Source organism: Rhineura floridana, chromosome 2, assembly GCF_030035675.1.
Source record: "Rhineura floridana isolate rRhiFlo1 chromosome 2, rRhiFlo1.hap2, whole genome shotgun sequence".
In the NCBI taxonomy this organism is placed as follows: Eukaryota; Metazoa; Chordata; class Lepidosauria; order Squamata; family Rhineuridae; genus Rhineura; species Rhineura floridana.
In genome coordinates, this window is record NC_084481.1 from 214,463,584 (window position 1) to 214,483,651 (window position 20,068).

A 20,068-nucleotide genomic window follows, 5' to 3' on the forward strand; every position below is an offset into this window, starting at 1 on the left:
TGCTGCTCATCCATCTAAGCATTTATTTGCTTGCATAGTAAATGTTAGGATCAGATTAGAAATCTGGCAGTTTTCCCAAAGGCAACTGTTTCACAATGTTTGCATGCATCGTACAATTAGTGGTTGTGTGTTTAACCTAAGTGGATATATAATATATTCCAGAAGAACAATACAGTAGCAAACATTCGTATTAAAATCTAGTCCTCAAATCACATGGGCCCCGTGCAGATGTAGCCCTGCCAGTGGTTGAGAATTAGAAGTCAGACAATTCCTGTCCTTCCCAGTGCCAAGTCACCCCTTCTTCCCTGGCTTTAACTGTGATTTAGGGCAGGGGTAGCTGAAGTGGTGCCCTCTATATCTGTTGGACTACAACTCCTATCAGCCCCAGGCAACATGGCCAATGACAGAGATGATGGGAGTTGTAGTCAAAAACATCTGTAAGGGCACCACATTGACTACCACTCGTTTAGGGTTTCACCGGCATGATGCTAACCCTGATTATCCCTCTTAACTAGGCTTTGAAATCTGCCTTGTGTTTAAGTCCTGATTAAGACTGGAAACCTGGTGAGCAGAACCATGGTTAGCATTGGTGTAGATATAACATTCAATCTTCATTAACACTATGGAAGGATAGGAGCAAAATTTGCACCAGGGTCAGCCACTATAAACTCACATCCGGCTCCCAGGCTTCTCACCATGCTTAGGAGACTGGCAGCATTACATCACCACTGGGCCTTAACATTAACTAGTCCCATAGTTTCTGATAAGTAAATGGTTTGTGAATTGTAGTCTGTATGACACTCGAGCTTTCGATATGTGCTACATAGTCCATCACTTTTAAGTACAGATGTGTGTTTTGCTTCTTGATGTAGGGGTAGAAATTTAGCCAACTGTAACTGCCCATACAACTCTACCATTATTCCAGCTAATCATTACATACTTCCCTTTTTCATGCACACCAGGAAAGTACTTTAGTAACTGCTTGTTTTCAAAGTATCTCCAACAATATGTATCAAGTGTAACATACAGCTTTGCACTGGGATACAAATGTTAAGCCTGCAGTTATGTGTTTGCTTCAGCACAGCTTTTTATTTTTCCTTAAAAAAAAAATTAAAGGGTTTCAAGTTTGTTAAACTGCAAATACGTTCCTGTCAAAACTGCGTTGCTGGTTTAAAAAAAACAAATCGCAAATCACTGCAACAACTGTTAAGTTATTAGCTAGTAATGTTGTTTAGTGAATTCTGATTGGAACTGGACTGACAACATATAAATTCTGTTGCTTCGTCCATTAAAATAAAGCCCTACCTGTTTTTTTAAATTCTAAGACTGTGGCTTTTTTAAAATGGTGTTTGACAATCCTTAGTAGTACTTTAGTAGACCTAAATTCTTTCACTGATTTACATAACATTATTACTTCTGCCCTTCCATTTTCTTTACATCCATGATTATTTCATTTAGTAACTCTACTGGTATCATTGACTCCAAAACTGCCTGATTTGGATGAGAACAAGGCTGGATCCCTTGATCTGCCAGTGGAGCAGCAGGAGACAGCAAGTTCTGAACCTCGAAAAGCTTCACCAGCTGTTCACAAGAAACCTCATTTGGCTTTGCCATTTGCTAAAAATCCTAGTCAGACCATCATATCATTTCCTAGATCATCCAGTTTTCTAAGCCCCATGAAGTCCCCAAGTCAGTACTTCCAGATCTGTTACTAAATTAATGTTTTCTTGCATGGATACCTCACTTACAACACCATCTACTGGAGTATTTCTGGTGTTAATCATGTTTACTTAATGTCAGGGAGCTCAGATCTGTAATTCTTTTGTTTTTTCTCTCTGTGTTGTCATTGTTGCTATTTCTGTTTTAAAACTTGCTCATTTTTTTACATGTATTCCAGCATAGTTCTTTTAATAATTGTTTGTCTTTACACTAAAATGCAGTGGATGTTAAAAATCATAGATGCTGATATCCAGATGATGTAAATATGCAATGAAAATAAATAAAATAATTTTAAGTGGCATTTTTGTGTTAACTGTAATCTTTGGGGTTTCTTCCTTAGTCTTTTAAAGAGATTTAAAGCTGAAAGGAACTTCATGCGTATAACTAATTAAACCAAGCTTTGGTTGCTGGGGGGGAAAGACACTATTCGTCCCTCAATATAACCTGAAAATATCATTAGACAAAATATTAATGGACTGGGATAGATGATGAAATATGTGATTGATAACTCTCTCTGTGTGTAATTCTTTTAATATTTCTGACCTTTCTGTAGAGGAAGGATATGTTAAAATGTTTCTGCGTGGACGTCCTGTTACCATGTACATGCCCAAAGATGAAGTGGAATCTTACAATTTGGAAGCAAAAGCAGAACTGCCAACCAAAAGGCTAAAACTGGAATGGGTGTATCCTTTTTTGATGGTGGCATGTTAAGCTACTTATTTCTTGGGTTCTGTTGTTTAAAATGTATCTCTGAAGGTTATTAATCTAAGCAGGCATCTTGATTATTTTTGGAAACTATCACAATTTCACCAATAAAGCAATCAAATGAGCGTTAGTATGAAACTTCACATATTTATCTCATTAAGCAGCTCCAGGAAGGTTTCAGTTAAATGTAGCCTGAAGGTTTATGTTTGAAGCAAGTTAATTATCACACGATTAAATTAGGCATATTACAGAAAAGTAGGGTGCTATGGTTACTAATTATAATGTATTTAAACAGCTTTGCTCCGTTACTGACTTATCAAAGGGTATTTATATATATCTGCGGTTTTAAGGAATACAATTATTAGAAAAAGTACCACGATTTTCATTAAAACCATTTAAACCTTATAAATGCAGCCATCATTTTTGTCACCTTCTACCCAGAAAGACAGATTATGCTAGCTTCCTTCTTTTTATTTGCTCCTAGAATTATATTTAAGATTCTGTTCTATGCTCAAGTCAATGCTGGATAATTTATGTTTACACAGATCTGAAGCAGTGTTCTAGAGTAGGGGTTGCCAACCTTTTGGGGTCCATGGGCACATTTGGAATGTGCCTTGGGTGCACATTCTCTCTGGTCACTTTTCCAACTTCCTTCAGCTCTGTGAAAAGTAGTAATCACCATCACCATTTAAAGACAAAGTGGGGGGCGGGGCGGGAATATGCCGAGGTTTCATAGATACCAGGCGTAGCCATGAAGGGTGCCAGTTCATTCACAGATGAGATGTTGGCAACTCCAGCTCTAGAGTCTAGCTATGCCATGTGAAACGGAAGACAAAAGTAGAAATGCCAGACTGTGCCAAGGTTGGGGAGCCTCTAGCCAGCAGGCCTAATTAGGTCTGCCAGGTCTCACCATTTGGCCTGCCTGGCCATGTTGGCCAAGCTATGCCCATCTGTCCTACACCTGACATCAGGTGTTTTCAGGCCAATGAGTTTTGTGCACAGTTCTTTGCAAATACAATCAGCTGATTGTGTGGCCCAAAAGGGTGACCTTGCCATTATTGTGATGTAAGGTGATTGACAGGTGGGTGGTTCTGCCTACTTGTCAAACATGGCCTGCAGGGTTGGGGGAGCTAAGGTTCCAGTTCTCCACCCCTGCTGTGTGCTATAGACAGACATGTGAGGCTTCCAGCTCCAGTGCAGAAGTACCATGGGTTTGGCACCACATGATACAAACAAAAAGGCCTGGTCTTTAAAAAATTAATTAAAAGGACATGTTGAATTAACTGGATTCAAAACTACAAGCCAGATGTACTGAATTTTTAGAAAGAAGAGTACCCCAATTCTGAAGAAAGTAGGCATATTCTTTTTGCACAGGCTTCTGGCATGTGGCTGAGAGCAGAGTCACTGGGTGTGTCTGAGTGTTTCGAAATTCTGGATGAAATACCTTATTTAAGAGAGTCAGATCTTTTATTTAATTAAAAGCTTTCAAGTTCAATCTCTTTTTTAAAAAAGATTAAAATCTTTTTTAAAATACGTGCACGCACACACACACACACACACACACACACACACGGGTTTCCTTCTTGGGCCTGGAACAGGCTCCCTTTCCTACTTGTCAGGCTGTTTCCCTCTCCTTGTGTGAGCGAATTTTGTTATTCATATTGCTAGTAAAAGTCTGTCAAGTATGAAGGTCAGCACAGAGGATAGGATGAAAGCTTCTAATCTTTTTCCTGTCCTTTTGAAGCCATTCCATCAGCCAGAGCAAGGTGAGAGCTGCACGGTCAGGCCTCCTTTTCCAACCTTACATACGAGGCTGCCTTATACTGAGTCAGACCACTGGTCCATCCAGCCCAGCATACTCTATGCTCACTGGCAGCGGCTCCCCAGCGTTTCAGACAGGGGACTCTCCCAGCCTTTTTCAGTCAGGAAGTGTTTTTTTTTAAAAAAATCTGTATACTAGGGTAAAATATGCATAAAGATGAAAATGATATACAAAAATATGTTATATAAGGGAAATTGCTTTGCAAAAATGTGGATATTGTGTAAAACTGCATACAAAAATGTGTATATTTGGAGAATTTTGCCCTAAAATGCCGATGATTTTTATGAGTATTTTTTTTTAAAAAAAAAAATTTACACCAATGTGGAAATGTGTAGAACTGGATTTAAGATTGGGAAAACAAAAAACAGAGAGAAACCAAAATTGACAGATTTGTCCATACTTGTTCACTGGGAAAGTTCCAGCCTCTTGCTTGAAATAGAGGCCTTCCCATCTCCTCACTTGGTAGGAGAATCCATTGCAAGTAACTTACTCTCTTTTTCAGTAGTGTAGTGGCAAATTCAGAAGTGCAGGCTTCTTTTATGATAATCACAGCCACCACCCCTTCTAAGATTATACAATCTTACTCCCCTGTCTCTCTCCCGACAGAGGTCATCATACAGGGCGACCAAGGCTGTTTCCATGCCAAAACCAGGCCTGAAACCCGACTGAAATGGATCCAGATAATTGGTCTCATCCAAGAGTGTCTGGAGCTGGCCTGCCACCACTCGTTCAAGGACCTTTCCTAGGAATGGAACATTTGCTACCGGCCTATAGTTATTAAGATTTTCTGGGTCCAGGGAGGATCTCTTCAGGAGTGGTCTCACTACCGCCTCTTTCAGGCAGCCAGGGACCACCCCCTCTCACAGAGAGGTATAAATCACTTCCCTGGCCCAACCGGCTGTTCCATGCCTGCTAGCTTTTATTAGCCAAGAAGGGCAAGGATGCAGCACAGAAGTGGTTGCATGAACCTGTCCAAGCTTTATTTATTATTAAATTGATATCGTGTCCTACCTCCCAGTAGGGAGCCCAGGGCAGCAAACAAAAACACTAAAAACACTATAAATCATCATAAAAATAGACTTTATAAAATATTAAAGCAAAGCATCTTTAAAAACATGTTAAAAGAAAACATCATTAAAAACATCTTTAAAAAAAAGCTTTAAAAACATTAATTCCATAAGTTCAATAGGGCCCCAGGAGGGAGTTCCACAAAACAGTCATTCATTGGTGATCACTCGTCGCCAAGTAAGATTGTCTTCCAGGAAAAGGTCTTTAACAGTGGGTCCGTAAGTGACTGTGGAGATCAATTCTGGATCCACATAGCCTCCCACAGACATAGGTTTCCAGATGGAAGATGGTCACGATGAGGATTTGCTTGACGTGCCTTCCGCTTAGCTCGTTCGTCCCTTTCGCCCACAGCCCTTTCGCCCTTTCACAGCCACCACCTCTTCTAAGATTATACAATCTTCTAAGATGATAGAATAATCTAGCCAGACGTGAATGCTGCTTTTTGCTTCTCTACCCTTGTTAATGCCTTCTCCCCCAACAACAGATGTCCCTAGGAGCTAATCAGCATGAAAGGGGAGTGTTAGCTACTGAGAAGAGTCTTCTCCATGGTTGACTTTCCTTCTTTCCTTCTGATTGGCACCAATCAGCAGGGAAGGACAAGGAAGCATGTTAGAAGACTCTTCTCAGTGGCCAACACACTCCCCTTTCATGCTGATTGGCTCGTAGGATGCTGGAGTCATGGGGACCCTGCTGGGATGTGGCTCCCAGAAAAGTAAGAGGTCTAAGACCCCCTGAGACTCTGAGCAACTACAGCCTAGCTGTTTCTGCCACTTGAAACTGAACTCACTTCAACCTATAGGAAGGACTCCCAGCCACCAGATCTGATGTTCCATGCCATGTCTGTTGACTTGAGACATAGTGCAAAAGAATGTTCAGGGAAAGCCTGTTCCTTGAAAAGGAATATCTCTCCACAATTCACCAGGAAATGGAACAATGGTCAGTTACTTCACTGGAGATCTGGTGTAAACAGCACCAGATGCTCCTGAAAAACAAACTGGTGAATACTCCAAGAATCTTGGACCCCACAGTATTGGGCCCAAAGTATCACATTAAATGCCACTCACAATTTTGGAACTGTTGCATAATTTTGGAACTGTTACATCTTAACTAAGATGCCAGCTATGGCTATAGGGGTCGGGACTGTCGTAGCAACCTGTACCTCTTACCAACAGGTGAAACTGTGTATTTCATTGCGTCGGTTGTTGTATTGTACAATGTTGAAGAGCAGCATCAGCGACATTACACTGGTCACAATGATGACGTGAAGTGGTAAGCCATTTGGCAGTGATAACTTGAAAATAAAACTAGATAAGCTTACTTGGTGACAGCTAAACTACAGTGCCGTCCCTTGGGGCGCTGGACCTGCATGGTTGGACTCACTGACATTGTGTTATTTTGATTTTCCAACAGTGCAATGCCTAAGTAGGAATGGGATAACAGAAATGAACTTATTCATACCTTACTCATTATTCATGGCATGAATTTTGAAATGGAATTAAAAGTTGAAATGAATGGGTCCCATTTTATTCACTTTTTCAGTCATTCCAAAACAAATGTACACCCCGCTACTACATGTTGCTGATGCTGATTAGAAACCTTGTGAGTTTATGGCTGAAATGATATTTAAATTGTGGGATTCCTGGCTAGCAGCTCACAATCTTAACTACTCCCGTGGGGCTGGAGAGCAAGAAAGGAGCTTCTTTATCAGAAAGAGGACCTAGGACCATTGGGAAAGCTACACTACTGCCCCCTAGGATTAACATCAAGGAAATAGGGAGCCCAACCTGGCCCTTTCCACAGGCCAGAGAAGGAGTGACTTCATGGAGCCTACTGCTACCTTGAAAGAACACTCGGCTCCAACTCCTCTTGCTCTGCTACTGCAGAAGCAAGTGGAGTACCTCCTTTCCTGGTGTGTCTTGTCTTTTTAGTTTGTAAGCCTGATACAGAGCCTTTCTCCTTTCTTTTTCTTTAATTGATGTTACCCACTTTGGAAGACAATTGTCTGGAAAGCTGAATAACAATACAGTAAATAAGATAATACCTCACAGCAGCTCTCATTACCAGCTATGCATGATTACAAGAAGTGGAACAAAGAGTATTGACGTGATCATACCTTTAGATCTCCATAGTTTATGCTTTTAGTGTTTAAATTTGTTTGGTACTAGAGGATAGTGTGGGTTGGGATGGGGCAAATTTGAGCATTGGTCATGGAAATTAAATTACCGAATTTGAATAGAAAGTTAAATTGTTTTTGAAAAGCAATTGCAAAATACTGTAATTGTTTGCACCCTTCATTGTCTTTGTAACGCTAGTATTTAAATACTAGACATGAAAATGAGTGTTTCCATGTGCATTCCAATAAATGTTTCAGAAAACATCCAGTCCAGAGTGTTCAGAATTCTTTTAGCTTGCATTGTGAGCAGTGCTTGTAAATATGCAATTTGACAGAAGGGCTTTTTCCCCCCAGCCTAGCTGTTCATCCTGACAGGATCACCATAGCAACTGGTCAGGTTGCAGGAACATCTAAGGATGGAAAAGTAAGTCAACTTATTGTTCATGTTCAAAATTTTGTTTCCTAGAAACGTGGTAGTTTTTATGATGTGCTTCTTGTGGTTGTTGTGTGCCTTCAAGTTGATTTTGACTTATGGATACCCCAGGAACTGGCAACCTACAATAGAATCTGTTATAAACCACCCTGTTCAGATCTTGTAAGTTCAGGTCTGTGGCTTTCTTTATGGAATCAATCCATCTGTCATTTGGTCTTCCTCTTTTTCTATTCCCTTCTTTTTCCCCCCAGCATGATTGTCTTTTCTACTGAATCATGTTTTGACCTGGCACCGAAAAGAGAACAGTGTTGGCTCCAGGTGCACCTCATCAGGGAGATCATTCCATAATTTGAGGGCCATCACTGAGAAGGCCCTCTCCCTTCTTGCCAGCCTCCCAGCTTCCCTCCGAGTAGGCACCTGCAGGAGGGCACTGGATGTTGAGCATAGTGTACAGGTGGGTTTGTATCGGGAGAGGTGTTTCATCAGGAGAAATAGAGCTGGGTGTCATCAGCATACTGATGGCAATGCACTCCAAAGCTCTGGATGACCGCACCCAACAGTTTCATGTAGATGTTGAACAGCATGGGGAACAGAAATGACCCCTGCGGAACCCCATACTGGAGAGTCCAGGGTGCCAAGCGATGTTCCCCAAGCACCACCTTCTGAAGCCGACCCGCCAAGTAGGAGCGGAACCACCGCCATGCAGTCCCTCAACTCAGCCAGTCTTCTCAGGAGGATACCATGGTTGATGGTATCAAAAGCCGCTGAGAGATCAAGGAGAATCAACAGAGTCATACTCCCCTGTCTCTCTCCCGACAGAGGTCATCATACAGGGCGACCAAGGCTGTTTCCATGCCAAAACCAGGCCTGAAACCCGACTGAAATGGATCCAGATAATTGGTCTCATCCAAGAGTGTCTGGAGCTGGCCTGCCACCACTCGTTCAAGGACCTTTCCTAGGAATGGAACATTTGCTACCGGCCTATAGTTATTAAGATTTTCTGGGTCCAGGGAGGATCTCTTCAGGAGTGGTCTCACTACCACCTCTTTCAGGCAGCCAGGGACCACCCCCTCTCACAGAGAGGTATAAATCACTTCCCTGGCCCAGCCGGCTGTTCCATGCCTGCTAGCTTTTATTAGCCAAGAAGGGCAAGGATCCAGCACAGAAGTGGTTGCATGAACCTGTCCAAGCTTTATTTATTATTAAATTGATATCGTGTCCTACCTCCCAGTAGGGAGCCCAGGGCAGCAAACAAAAACACTAAAAACACTATAAATCATCATAAAAATAGACTTTATAAAATATTAAAGCAAAGCATCTTTAAAAACATGTTAAAAGAAAACATCATTAAAAACATCTTTAAAAAAAAGCTTTAAAAACATTAATTCCATAAGTTCAATAGGGCCCCAGGAGGGAGTTCCACAAAACAGTCATTCATTGGTGATCACTCGTCGCCAAGTAAGATTGTCTTCCAGGAAAAGGTCTTTAACAGTGGGTCTGTAGTGACTGTGGAGATCAATTCTGGATCCACATAGCCTCCCACAGACATAGGTTTCCAGATGGAAGATGGTCACGATGAGGATTTGCTTGACGTGCCTTCCGCTTAGCTCGTTCGTCCCTTTCGCCCTGTACTCGCGCTTCTTCAAAGTCCATAGCACCTTTCATAATGGCCGACCTCCAATTGGGACGCTCATGGGCCAAGGCTTCCAAGTTCTTGATGCTTTTGTTACTTTTTTTAGATTAGCTTTAAGAACATCTTGAAACCTCTTTTGCTGTCCACCGATATTTGGTTTTCCATCCTTAAGTTGGGAGTAAAGTACCTGCTTTGGAAGACTGTGATCAGGCATTCAAACAGCATGGCCGGTCCAGCGAAGTTGATGTTGAAGGATCATTGTTTCAACACTGGTAGTCTTTGCTTCTTCCAATGTTGGACAACAATGGCACAAAACAGTACTGCACACATGGTTCCTGGTGGATACAGCCAATGTGACTGAGCCATAGCGGACCCATTATTCATATTGCATCTGCACTTTTGAAACAAATAAGAGACTCGGAACTGCAAATAAGGCATTAACAATGTCAGGCTCATAATACTTGATGAAATTTTAGATCAGATGAAATTGTTTTGTTGTTTTTATAGTTTGTATGGATGGTTTTATTGTTTTTTAAGAGTATTGAATTGATTTTATTGTTTTTAGAGCTTGTGTTTGTGTGTTGCCTTCTGTTTTTATCTTGTATACTACTTCATTGGCTTTATACAATGAAATGGTCTATAAATTTGTATATTAACAATATGTGAGGGAAGAATGAATGACAGAAAAAACAAGAAATGAGCACAACAATTAATTCAAGAGAAGGCTCGTGGTTTGTGTGTACACAAACCTATACCTGTACCTTTAATTTCCAGGCTCATTTGATGGTACCAAATGATGCAGCATCTCATTTTCCATAGGCACTGTAGTCATGATGGCTATATACAGATCAGAAGCACCATGCCTCTGAATACCTGTCACTGGGAAAAAATGGCAGAAGAGGGCTGTTGCCCTCATGTCCTGTCTGTGTAGGCTTCCTGTGGGCACCTGGTTGACCACTGTGGGAAACAGAATGCTGGGCTATATTTGCTTTTGTTTTAATCTAGCAGGGCTCTTTTATGTTTGTACTCTCTAAACAATGTTAGAACAAATACTACAATTACCATGTTTAAAATGGAACATGGGAAAGGATCAACATGAAAGACTATCAACTTCAGGGATTTTTTAATAACAATAAATAGTTGCTTGTTTGGAGTAGCAAGATTCAGTGGTTGCAGCTTTCTTTTTTCCTAAACGCTCCTTAAAACCTGAAGGTATGGAGATGCAATTGTTATCTTGTTTTTGTCAACAAAATCTTGAGTATAGAATTAATTGTTCAAAAAACTTCTGCAGATAATGTTCTAAACTGTGTATTTTTATGTCGTTATTAATAAAAAGACCAAGAACAATTCTGGCTAATCCTTTCAGTATTTATAAAGACTTTGCATGGCTAGAACCGTGACTGATTCTCTTTCTTATAGATGAACTGGCTATCTACAACATGAACTACAGTTATCAATAGGCACATATATTCTGTCAGTTCCTTTTGCACTTTGCTGTTATGTTTACCAAGATTGCTCTCTAGTGGTTCTAAAGTGCATTGCAGCAATTATATAATTCTGTTAAAGCTCCATTAGTTGTCATAGATGGGAACACCAAATGCAAATTGGATCTGCTGTTCGTTAATTTTGATTGGGAAGTACTGTAAGACCTATTGGTTTTAGCTAACTGTTGAAGGGCAAAGTGAAGTACTCAGAATGTTAAATAATTTTGTAATGTACCATTTTGGGAGCTTCATAAGGGTTTATTGTCAAATCATGCTTGCCACCCATACCTTTCTATAAACTCTAGCTGGGGAGGGGGGCATGTCCCCCTCCAATATCTCAAGGACTGGATCTTTGATGTAGGGATGCCTGAGGAATTGATCTTTGCAGATTCTTCCAGTGTGAACTGACCTAATCCACACCACCAGGACTTAATGTGCAACTTGAAACACAGTTATCTATCAGATTTTGCACTTCTCTGACTATTGTGACCTAATTTTGGGGTGAAAAATTATCAAAATATGTTTAAAAATGTATATTGTAAGGGAGTATATGGGGAGCATATACTATTTAAATGTGACTTTAAATTCACAGATTAACACAGAAACAGAATTGAACGAATTTATACTTGAGAAAGTGACATGACCGGAAAGAGTAATGTGCTCATCCTTATATCAGTGTCTCAGTAATACTTACAACCATCCTATAAGTTTGGACAAGATTACGCCCATATTGCAGCTGGAAGGCTGAGGATGAAAGAGAGCAGATTGCCTAAAGCTATCTAGCAAGTTCTTGGCAGAGACCAGAGACTCTGCAATTTGAACCATGCACTTCCTAGTTCGCAGCTCACAGCTCAGTCATAACCATGTCTAGTCAGAAGTAATTTCTGTTGATTCAGTGGCACTTACTCCCAGGTATTTGGGGTTAGGATTGCAGCCTTAGTGTCTTAGCCATAACCCAACACTAATTGCTTACTACACCTTGAGCGCTTTGAATTGAATGAGGTATATTTTAAAGTAAATACATTGTTTTCCATGCGTTGGATTGATTGCTTTAAACAAAAGCTGGCCTTTGGAAAAATGACCTAATAATGACATTTGCTGTGCACCATCTCACTACCTGGAATATATAATTGGATCTCTTCTCCCACATGAATCTCCTAATTCATTTTTTATAATGCTGTTTTTAGGCTGTATTTTTAATGAGTTTTAAATATATATATATTGTACACTGCTTAAAAGATTTTTAAAATATTAAGAGGTTTATAAAGTTTAAATAAATAAATATTTTTATGAACAGAAGATGTATTAAATATGACTAAAACATATTTTCAGGAATTTTCGCACACTCTGATTATGCTCAGCTTCCTCCCCCCCCCCAAAAAAATAACTGCAGCTGTTGCTTTTTATTTCCTTCAATTTCTGCAGCAACTGCTGCCCCACGTCCGCATTTGGGACTCTGTTACTTTGAACACGCTGCATGTCATTGGGATGGGGTTCTTTGACCGGGCTGTCACTTGCATTGCGTTTTCCAAATCAGTAAGTGATATTTTAATGTGTTGTTGAAGCACTTTTTTGCCATTTGTACAGTTTCAAAATCTAAGATCTATTGGCACAACGCACTGGGAAAACTTCCTCTGTAAACAAATGTAAGTCCTCTTGCGGAATTTCTATTGACTTCAGTGTGGGTTGTGTTGGAGATGTTCCTAGTGCGTTGCATCAAATACTATTTTATTTGATTCTAGTTTTGGTCAATTAGTTTTGCTTCAGTGAAATCTTATTCTTAATTAACAAGGGTTTGAACAGAAGAAGAATTGCATCTCACTAATTCCCAAACGTCTTATTTACCACTCCTAGAAGTGGAATTTTGACTTGCTTGGTAATAGATCTGTTTGTTCAGATATGTGGCCAAGAAGTCGCCTCATTTGTCCCCTCTAGTTTAGGGCCAAACTAGTTATGGGGCAGTCATGTGTTCTTTATTCCCATGTCTGCCCTGTATATATATAAATGTATACTAGCCAATGGCTACACAATGGATATGTTCTACCCCCACTGCCAGAACCAGTATGCCTCTGAATGCCAGGTGCTGGGAATCACAAGTGGGGAGAGTGCTGTCGTGCTCAGGCCTTGCTTTCAGGCTTCCACAGGCTTTCTGATTAGCCACTGTGGAAACAGGATGCTGGACAGATGGTCCACTGGTCTGATCCAGCAGGCACTTTTATGTTCTTACATAACGCAGGAGGTGGGACTGCTTCTTATGTGGGTGAGGGGAACGAATCCCTCCATACCTCCCATCCCACCTTCCTCACTGTCCTTCAGGGCACCAAGTAATTTATTTCCCAACCCAGCTCATTTCTGGTATTGGAGCTGGGCTGGGAGGAAGTTACTTGGAGCGACTCTCACCCGTCATCTGCACATTCATTTCATATATTGTATATATGTATGTATGTGTGTGTGTGTATCGTGTGTGTGTGTAAAAAAAAAAAGAAAGACCCATTCCTACCATCTTGTTTGTAACTGAATGTATACATAGCTACTCCATCACACCTAGCTTGGCTCCAAGTCTCTCCAACTTTATTGCTCTCTACACCCATTTCTACATAAAGACTCCATGAAGTTCTTAAGTTCTTCAAAACCATAACTGGAGAATCAGTGGTATTAGTCAATTTACAGTTAAAAAGTGACAAGTGGCACCTGCAACAAAATGTTGTAACGTTGAGTGCTGCTGCTTAGTATTCCATCCACTCCATTGCATTTCCACTCCTGCCCCATTGCTTGTCCATTCCCCCCATCCAACTCCCAGTGCTCAGTCCTCGTTGAGCTGTTTAAGTCTTCCCTTTAGCCTTTTTTTTCTAAATATGTTTTGTGCTCATACATGTCTTGGAGTTCTTTCAGACTGCTAATTCCCTCTTCTGTCTGGATGATGCTGTTTTGGCTACATAAGGAGAGACATGGAGAACAGAGTTTCCTAGTAGTATCTGTGATGATATTTAATCACTTTTTGGTGTGTTCCTCTGGTGGAATATTTCATGTTTTATTTCAGAATGGAGGGAGTAACCTTTGTTCAGTGGATGACTCCAATGACCATGTGCTTTCAGTGTGGGACTGGCAGAGAGAAGAAAAGTTAGCTGATGTCAAGGTATTTCTCAGTAAGATTCCTTGTGTGCTACTTGAGACCCACAGAGTTGTTTGTTTTCATGTTGTCATCTTCATGCTAACATCTTGTGAGTATTGCTGCTAACCTCCAGTCCTGCTATAGCAAGCTCTTCTTCCTTGGAATAGGGGCTTCATGAGTGCAAGAGAGCATAAAGTCCTACCTCTTCCTGGTAGGTTCTTCTTTTCTTTAATGGGAGTTATACAGAGAGGCAACACCTAGGCTCTTGATGTAGCTACAGGTACTACCTGAGTTATTAAACTTGTTTTCTTTCAGTGCACAGCACACTGTGCTTGGTATGGCTCCTGCCCCCCTGCACTTCAGTGTTTACTGAAAGACTAAACTGAGCAATCCCTAGACAAAATGAGCAATTGCTTGCAAGGTATTGGGTAACTAAGCTAGAATACTGGTAGGTAGCAGAACGCAAAACAAGAAGCAAATGTAAGAGCTGGTTGGAAGAAGGAATTGCAGAATATGGGATAGTTTCTAGGAACATAGGAAATCAATCTGGCAAAGGGCCAAACCAGTTATGTGTTTGTAAAATATGCACTTGCCTGCTTGGTTATAAAGCAGGAGATGCTAATTTGTATACTGAATGGAGTGCATGGCAAAGAGGAGCTAAACCTATATTAGTATATAAAGCTCTGAACAGCTTGAGACCAGGTTACTGGTGAGCCCACCGTATCCCATATATGCCCACTCAAGCACTTTGATCTGTAGAACAGGCACTCTTATAGATGCCTCAATAATACTCTTTCTGTACTTGTAACAAATGGTTATTTTAGAGTGGCAGTACCTACTGTTTGGAACTCCCTGCCTATTGATATCAGGCAGGCACCATCACTGTATTGTTTTCGGCACCTGCTTAAAACTTTTTTGTTTAGGTAAGCCTATCTAGACACATAGATGTTGATGTGTTTTAATCTTTTAGTCTGCTGCTGTTTTAATTTTTAATTACTTATTTTTAACTGTTTTATCAGTAGTTTTAAAATGTTTGTAAAGTGCTTAGACTTTCTTTACAGTCACATGGTATATACATTTTGTTTGATAAATAAAATGCAATTTGGGTAACTGAAATTGCTAATTTGTTTGCTAATTCGTTAAGCAAAAAGGGAGGAGGGAAGATACTTGTTAAGTCAAGATCAGATTATCCAAATGTATGCACTGTGTGTGGGTAGAGTGGATGTGGAGAAAACAATACAACTCATTAAAGCTTATCTTCTCATCAAACCTTGCTAAATTCTTCCAAGTCTCTACTTCTACTACTGCTATTACATTTATGTTTTGTTATTCGCCTCCCACCCGGAATGCGGGTCTTGAGGTGGATCACATAGATTTAAAAACACACAGCATACATAAAACCATACAGAAATTTAAAAATACAAAACCATACATAAACATACCCATAAAATCCTTATAATCCTTAAAAATGTAGGGTTCAGAGGCACCAATATGCTGACATTGGAAAGGGGGCTCCATACATACCTAATTCCAACTGATGGCTGTGAACGTTTGGAAGGTCAGTGCAGGATCACTCTAGTCTTTTAACTGAAATGGAAATGGGCTGCCTTCAACTTATGGCAACTCTATGAATAGGGTTTTCAGGGTAAGCAGTATTCCGAGGTGGTTTACCATTGCCTTCCTCTGAGGCTGAGAGGCAGTGACTGGCCCAAGGTCACCCGGTGAGCTTCATGGCTGTGTGGGGATTCGAGCCCTGATCTCCCAGGTCATAGTCCAACACTGTAACCACTGCGCTATACTGGCTGTCAGTCTTTTAACTAGACGCAGCAAAAAAATATAAAAAATCACACTAGCTGACTTTGGGATATATTTTGGACCCCCATGAAGTTTCCAGTGAAAGGATGGGATCACCTTGTCACCCAGAGACCTTTTGGGGGTGGGGCAAAAGAACTTATTCAGAGGAGAAAGAATTTTTTTGAGCAGCATACGTTGGCTTCATTTCCATGCATATTGAGTAAACTACAATTTCTGGGGTATTTTTGGTTCCCAGTGGTGTTTTGTTTCCAGAAGGAAAACTGTAAGTGGTAACTAGCTGAAATTTGAGGACATTGTACAGGTGACAGTTTGTGACAAAGTCCTAGAAGGACATCCCTATAGGTCTACTTATGTGTAAATTATTTTAATTTTATTTATATGTTAAATTTATACAATGCCCTTCCTCCCAGTAGGAGCCCAGACTGGCAAATTATACCATGAAAAGTGCACCTGGGGCCAAAAAGTGCCCCACGAGTCTGCATGAGGATTAAATTAGAATATATATATATATATATATATATGTCTTTGCCTGACCTATTCTTCTAATAGGTTAATTTTTGTTATTTTTACTTCTAAGTAGAACTTGTTAGAAAACATTGGAAAGCTACTGCATAAATAAAAAGTTATAGCCTATTAAGACATGGAGTCTTAAGTAATTGCATTAAGTAATTGGCCCATACCTATAAAAATTAATTTCAATTTTTAAAAATCCACAATGCACTTACTATGCTTCCAAGGCATATGAACTTATTCACCATATGAACATGGTACTCTTTATGTTGTCTGTGAACATATTGTCATGTCTGTTTTCAAATGTTAAATATTTTTTCTCCTTCTAGTGCTCTAACGAAGCAGTATTTGCCACTGATTTTCACCCTACAGACACTAATATAATAGTTACGTGTGGAAAATCACACCTTTATTTTTGGACACTTGAAGGAAGTTCTCTTATTAAAAAGCAAGGATTATTTGAGGTAACAAGTGCTTATGTTTGGGGGGCTACATATGTTCTAGAAGCCTACAGCCAAAGAATGGGCTGATTAGTTCAAATCAATATTTAAACTTCAGCCTTCTCTCTCACAGTGTTGTCAGGTCACAATGCTACAATGACATTAGAAGCTACAGCTGTCAGGATTCCTCCACAGGATCTAGACTTTAGACATAGCAAAAACTTACTGTTGCCACCCTCTTCCTTTGTCAGTTTCCACAGCACTCCTTTCCACCTCATCCTGTAGAGTAGGGGCATGGAACAGATCTTCAGCTCCCTCATGTGTTGCTTCTCCCTTCCTATACTGATGGTTCCCAAAAATGAGTTTGTTGCTCTCTATTGTTGGGTGAACACATAACCTTATCTACTACTATTATGAAGATGGCTCTGTTTCCTCACACTTTTTTTTCTTCCTGATAGTGAGACTTGTATCTTTCTAGCATCTTAGAATATCGGTTGCCATTCTTGAAAGGCAGGTAACTTTACAATGCGTAGCCCACCATATAGCCAACATCTAAGGAACTCTGTCATTCCACAAGCCCAAGGAAACTTTCTGGGCCACGTGTCGAAAACAGGTGTAGCTTGCCACCACAGCTGCATGACAAACTATCTTCAAATTGAGAGGAGGGTTCAAAAGCCACACAGCTCAACATTTTTTGAACCAAGAGAAATGTCTAAAATCAACTTGGCATGTGGAACACTTTGGGTCTACCTAAGGTAGCTCTCTGACTCCAGGTCAAGCATGTGGAATGTGATTATTTTTTCCATATTTTAGGGAAATAATCTGGAATGCCACTGCTTTAAAATAATAATAAAACTGTTTATTCCATGACCCGATATTTAAAATGCAGTTTTGATTTAAAGGAACATCTTCTTAAAGGGTGATGAGCTTTGTCATCATTTATTCAGTAACTGTAATAGTACACAGATAAGGCATTTGTGCAATGTATTCTATTTAATATACTTTATAAAACCTATATAATGGTTATCATACTACACCATTAAAGCCTTTAATGCAACTTCCTCACTTTAAGAATTCTTAAACTTGTGCTAATAAAATATGTAAAACTTGTAATCTTCTGAGTGTTACTTATTTCTCCTGATTTTTATCCTATGGTGGAAACATAAAGATACAGTTTTGAAATTGTCTAAACTGATTAAAAATATGCAATAAAGATGTAGCCACTCTGATTATTATAAATATGCTAAATCTTTTACTGTGCAGAAACAAGAAAAGCCAAAATTTGTCTTATGTGTGACATTTTCTGAAAACGGTGATACAATCACAGGAGACTCAAGCGGAAACATCTTAGTATGGGGAAAAGGTAAGAAGAATGGTAACCATTCTTTATCCTAGACCTAAGCAAGTGCTTGTTGAGTTTTTCCTAGAAAGAAACTAAAATAGAGCTGAATCAGACTCAATGGATGGGAGTGGTACATTCTGTAAACACTGTTGCCCCTGAAAAAAAGTTTACTAATTTTTAATAATCAAAGGCATGAGGGGGGCAAATAGTGTTTTGCTTTTCTATGTGCAGGCAGGAGGCATTGCCCTGACTTGTGAGGTGATCTTGGGTTACCTGGCCAAATCAATTTGGTTATGTGGTTTAATAATGACATCATGCTGGCTATGTGATTACTGATTAGTTGGGATTTTGTAGCCAGCTAATGATGATGGTGATAACTGGGAAAATGGTGCTAATAGCAGTAAAATAGCTGCCACAAGGGGTAGCAACAGGCATGAAAAATAAGATTTTGGAGGAGGCATTCAAGGAACATTTCAGTCACCTGAAAGCTCTCCTTTCAGGAAGAAAATAGTCAGTTGCAGAATATTTGACATAGACCTAGACTGCAATAGCATGCACCTTGCATGTTCCAGTCTTAACGCATGCACAGTTGAACAAATCAAACAGCTAAGCAAGTTCTGTGGATGCATTTGAAAGATAGGAGAAATAAATTCTGAAAGATTACACTAACCATGTACCATGATACATCAGTCATGATACATACTGGCCAACTTAAAACCTGTCAGTATAGCTCCAGGCCAAAGGCATCTTTCAATGATGGATATGTCTTGACCAGCTACTTAAAACTATAAAGGGATGGGGCCAGATGTACCTCTGTAGGAAGGGAGTTGCACATGTGAGGAGCTGCCACTATAAAGGCTTGCTACAGTAAAGAGAGACATAACTGAATGACCAAATAAGCTATATTGCTTTATTAAAAACTTCTTTTCTCCCTGTATCTAGGTACCAACAGAATAGGCTCTGCAGTTCAAGGAGCCCATGAAGGTGGCATTTTTGCACTTTGTATGCTACGAGATGGCACACTTGTGTCTGGAGGTGGAAAAGACAGAAAGCTAATATCTTGGAATGGAAATTACCAAAAACTTCACAAAATTGAGGTGATGTCACCAGTCTTTTCAAAGTGATCTCTTAGCATTTCTTTTTGGAAAGAGGTTTTGCAATGTGAATCCTGGCAAGTCTTCTGCCCGCGCCCCCATATTCCAAAAGCCATTACTGTTTTTTTTCATGGTAGATGCCTGCGTCCTGAGGCTAATATAATGTAATATCAGAAGGGGCATGTAATACATCTATTTTGAAGATGATACTTTTTAAAAAAAATACTTTTGGAACTCATCCTTGATGTTTGTCCAATATACAGTACTTCTTCTCTTTGAAAAAAATTATGGTTCTGACTCATGTCTGGAAAAGTGGCCTCAAGATAAAGTTCTTGTATTAATTATTGTATGAGAATGCAATGCCATGCGAAATCTGCCCCCCCCCAATGGCTGTAACTATCTTGGGCAATTATAAGATGTGTCTGAAGCTACACCATGAGAGAGAAAAGAAAACAAGAAAAGCAGCCAAACGAACTAATAAAGAAATTGATACCTCTGTTTTTCTCTGTCTGCCTCCACTGAACAGCCCACTAACTGGCCCAACCTCCCAATAGATGGTAGAGTAGTATGACACTTAGGTGTGGGGTGAATAAGAAGACGTCCAACTATTCTTTTTTCCAGGACAAATTATATTTTTACTGAAGGATTTAGTAAGGCAACAGGTTAATCAGTCTTTGAGAAAATGATTTTAGAAAAAGGATGGTTTTACAGTTCAAGTAGCTACCCATTAAAAAACTAAAATTAGCAAATTAAACAAATAAATAAAAGGATATAAATG

At 39.9% G+C, this 20,068-nt stretch overlaps 1 protein-coding gene across 9 annotated transcripts in view; it reads left to right on the top strand.

Annotated features, from left to right (window-relative positions):
* The window catches only part of EML1 (EMAP like 1), a 212,413-nt gene that overhangs the window by 161,996 nt on the left and 30,349 nt on the right, over positions 1-20,068 (top strand). For all 9 annotated transcript variants that reach the window (XM_061612128.1, XM_061612135.1, XM_061612132.1 and 6 more), the window contains 8 exons: positions 2,273-2,402; positions 6,434-6,583; positions 7,782-7,851; positions 12,403-12,513; positions 14,018-14,113; positions 16,744-16,878; positions 18,118-18,217; positions 19,139-19,293. In XM_061612128.1, coding sequence (XP_061468112.1) covers positions 2,273-2,402; positions 6,434-6,583; positions 7,782-7,851; positions 12,403-12,513; positions 14,018-14,113; positions 16,744-16,878; positions 18,118-18,217; positions 19,139-19,293 — 947 coding nt within the window. The remainder of the gene's footprint in view (positions 1-2,272; positions 2,403-6,433; positions 6,584-7,781; positions 7,852-12,402; positions 12,514-14,017; positions 14,114-16,743; positions 16,879-18,117; positions 18,218-19,138; positions 19,294-20,068) is intronic.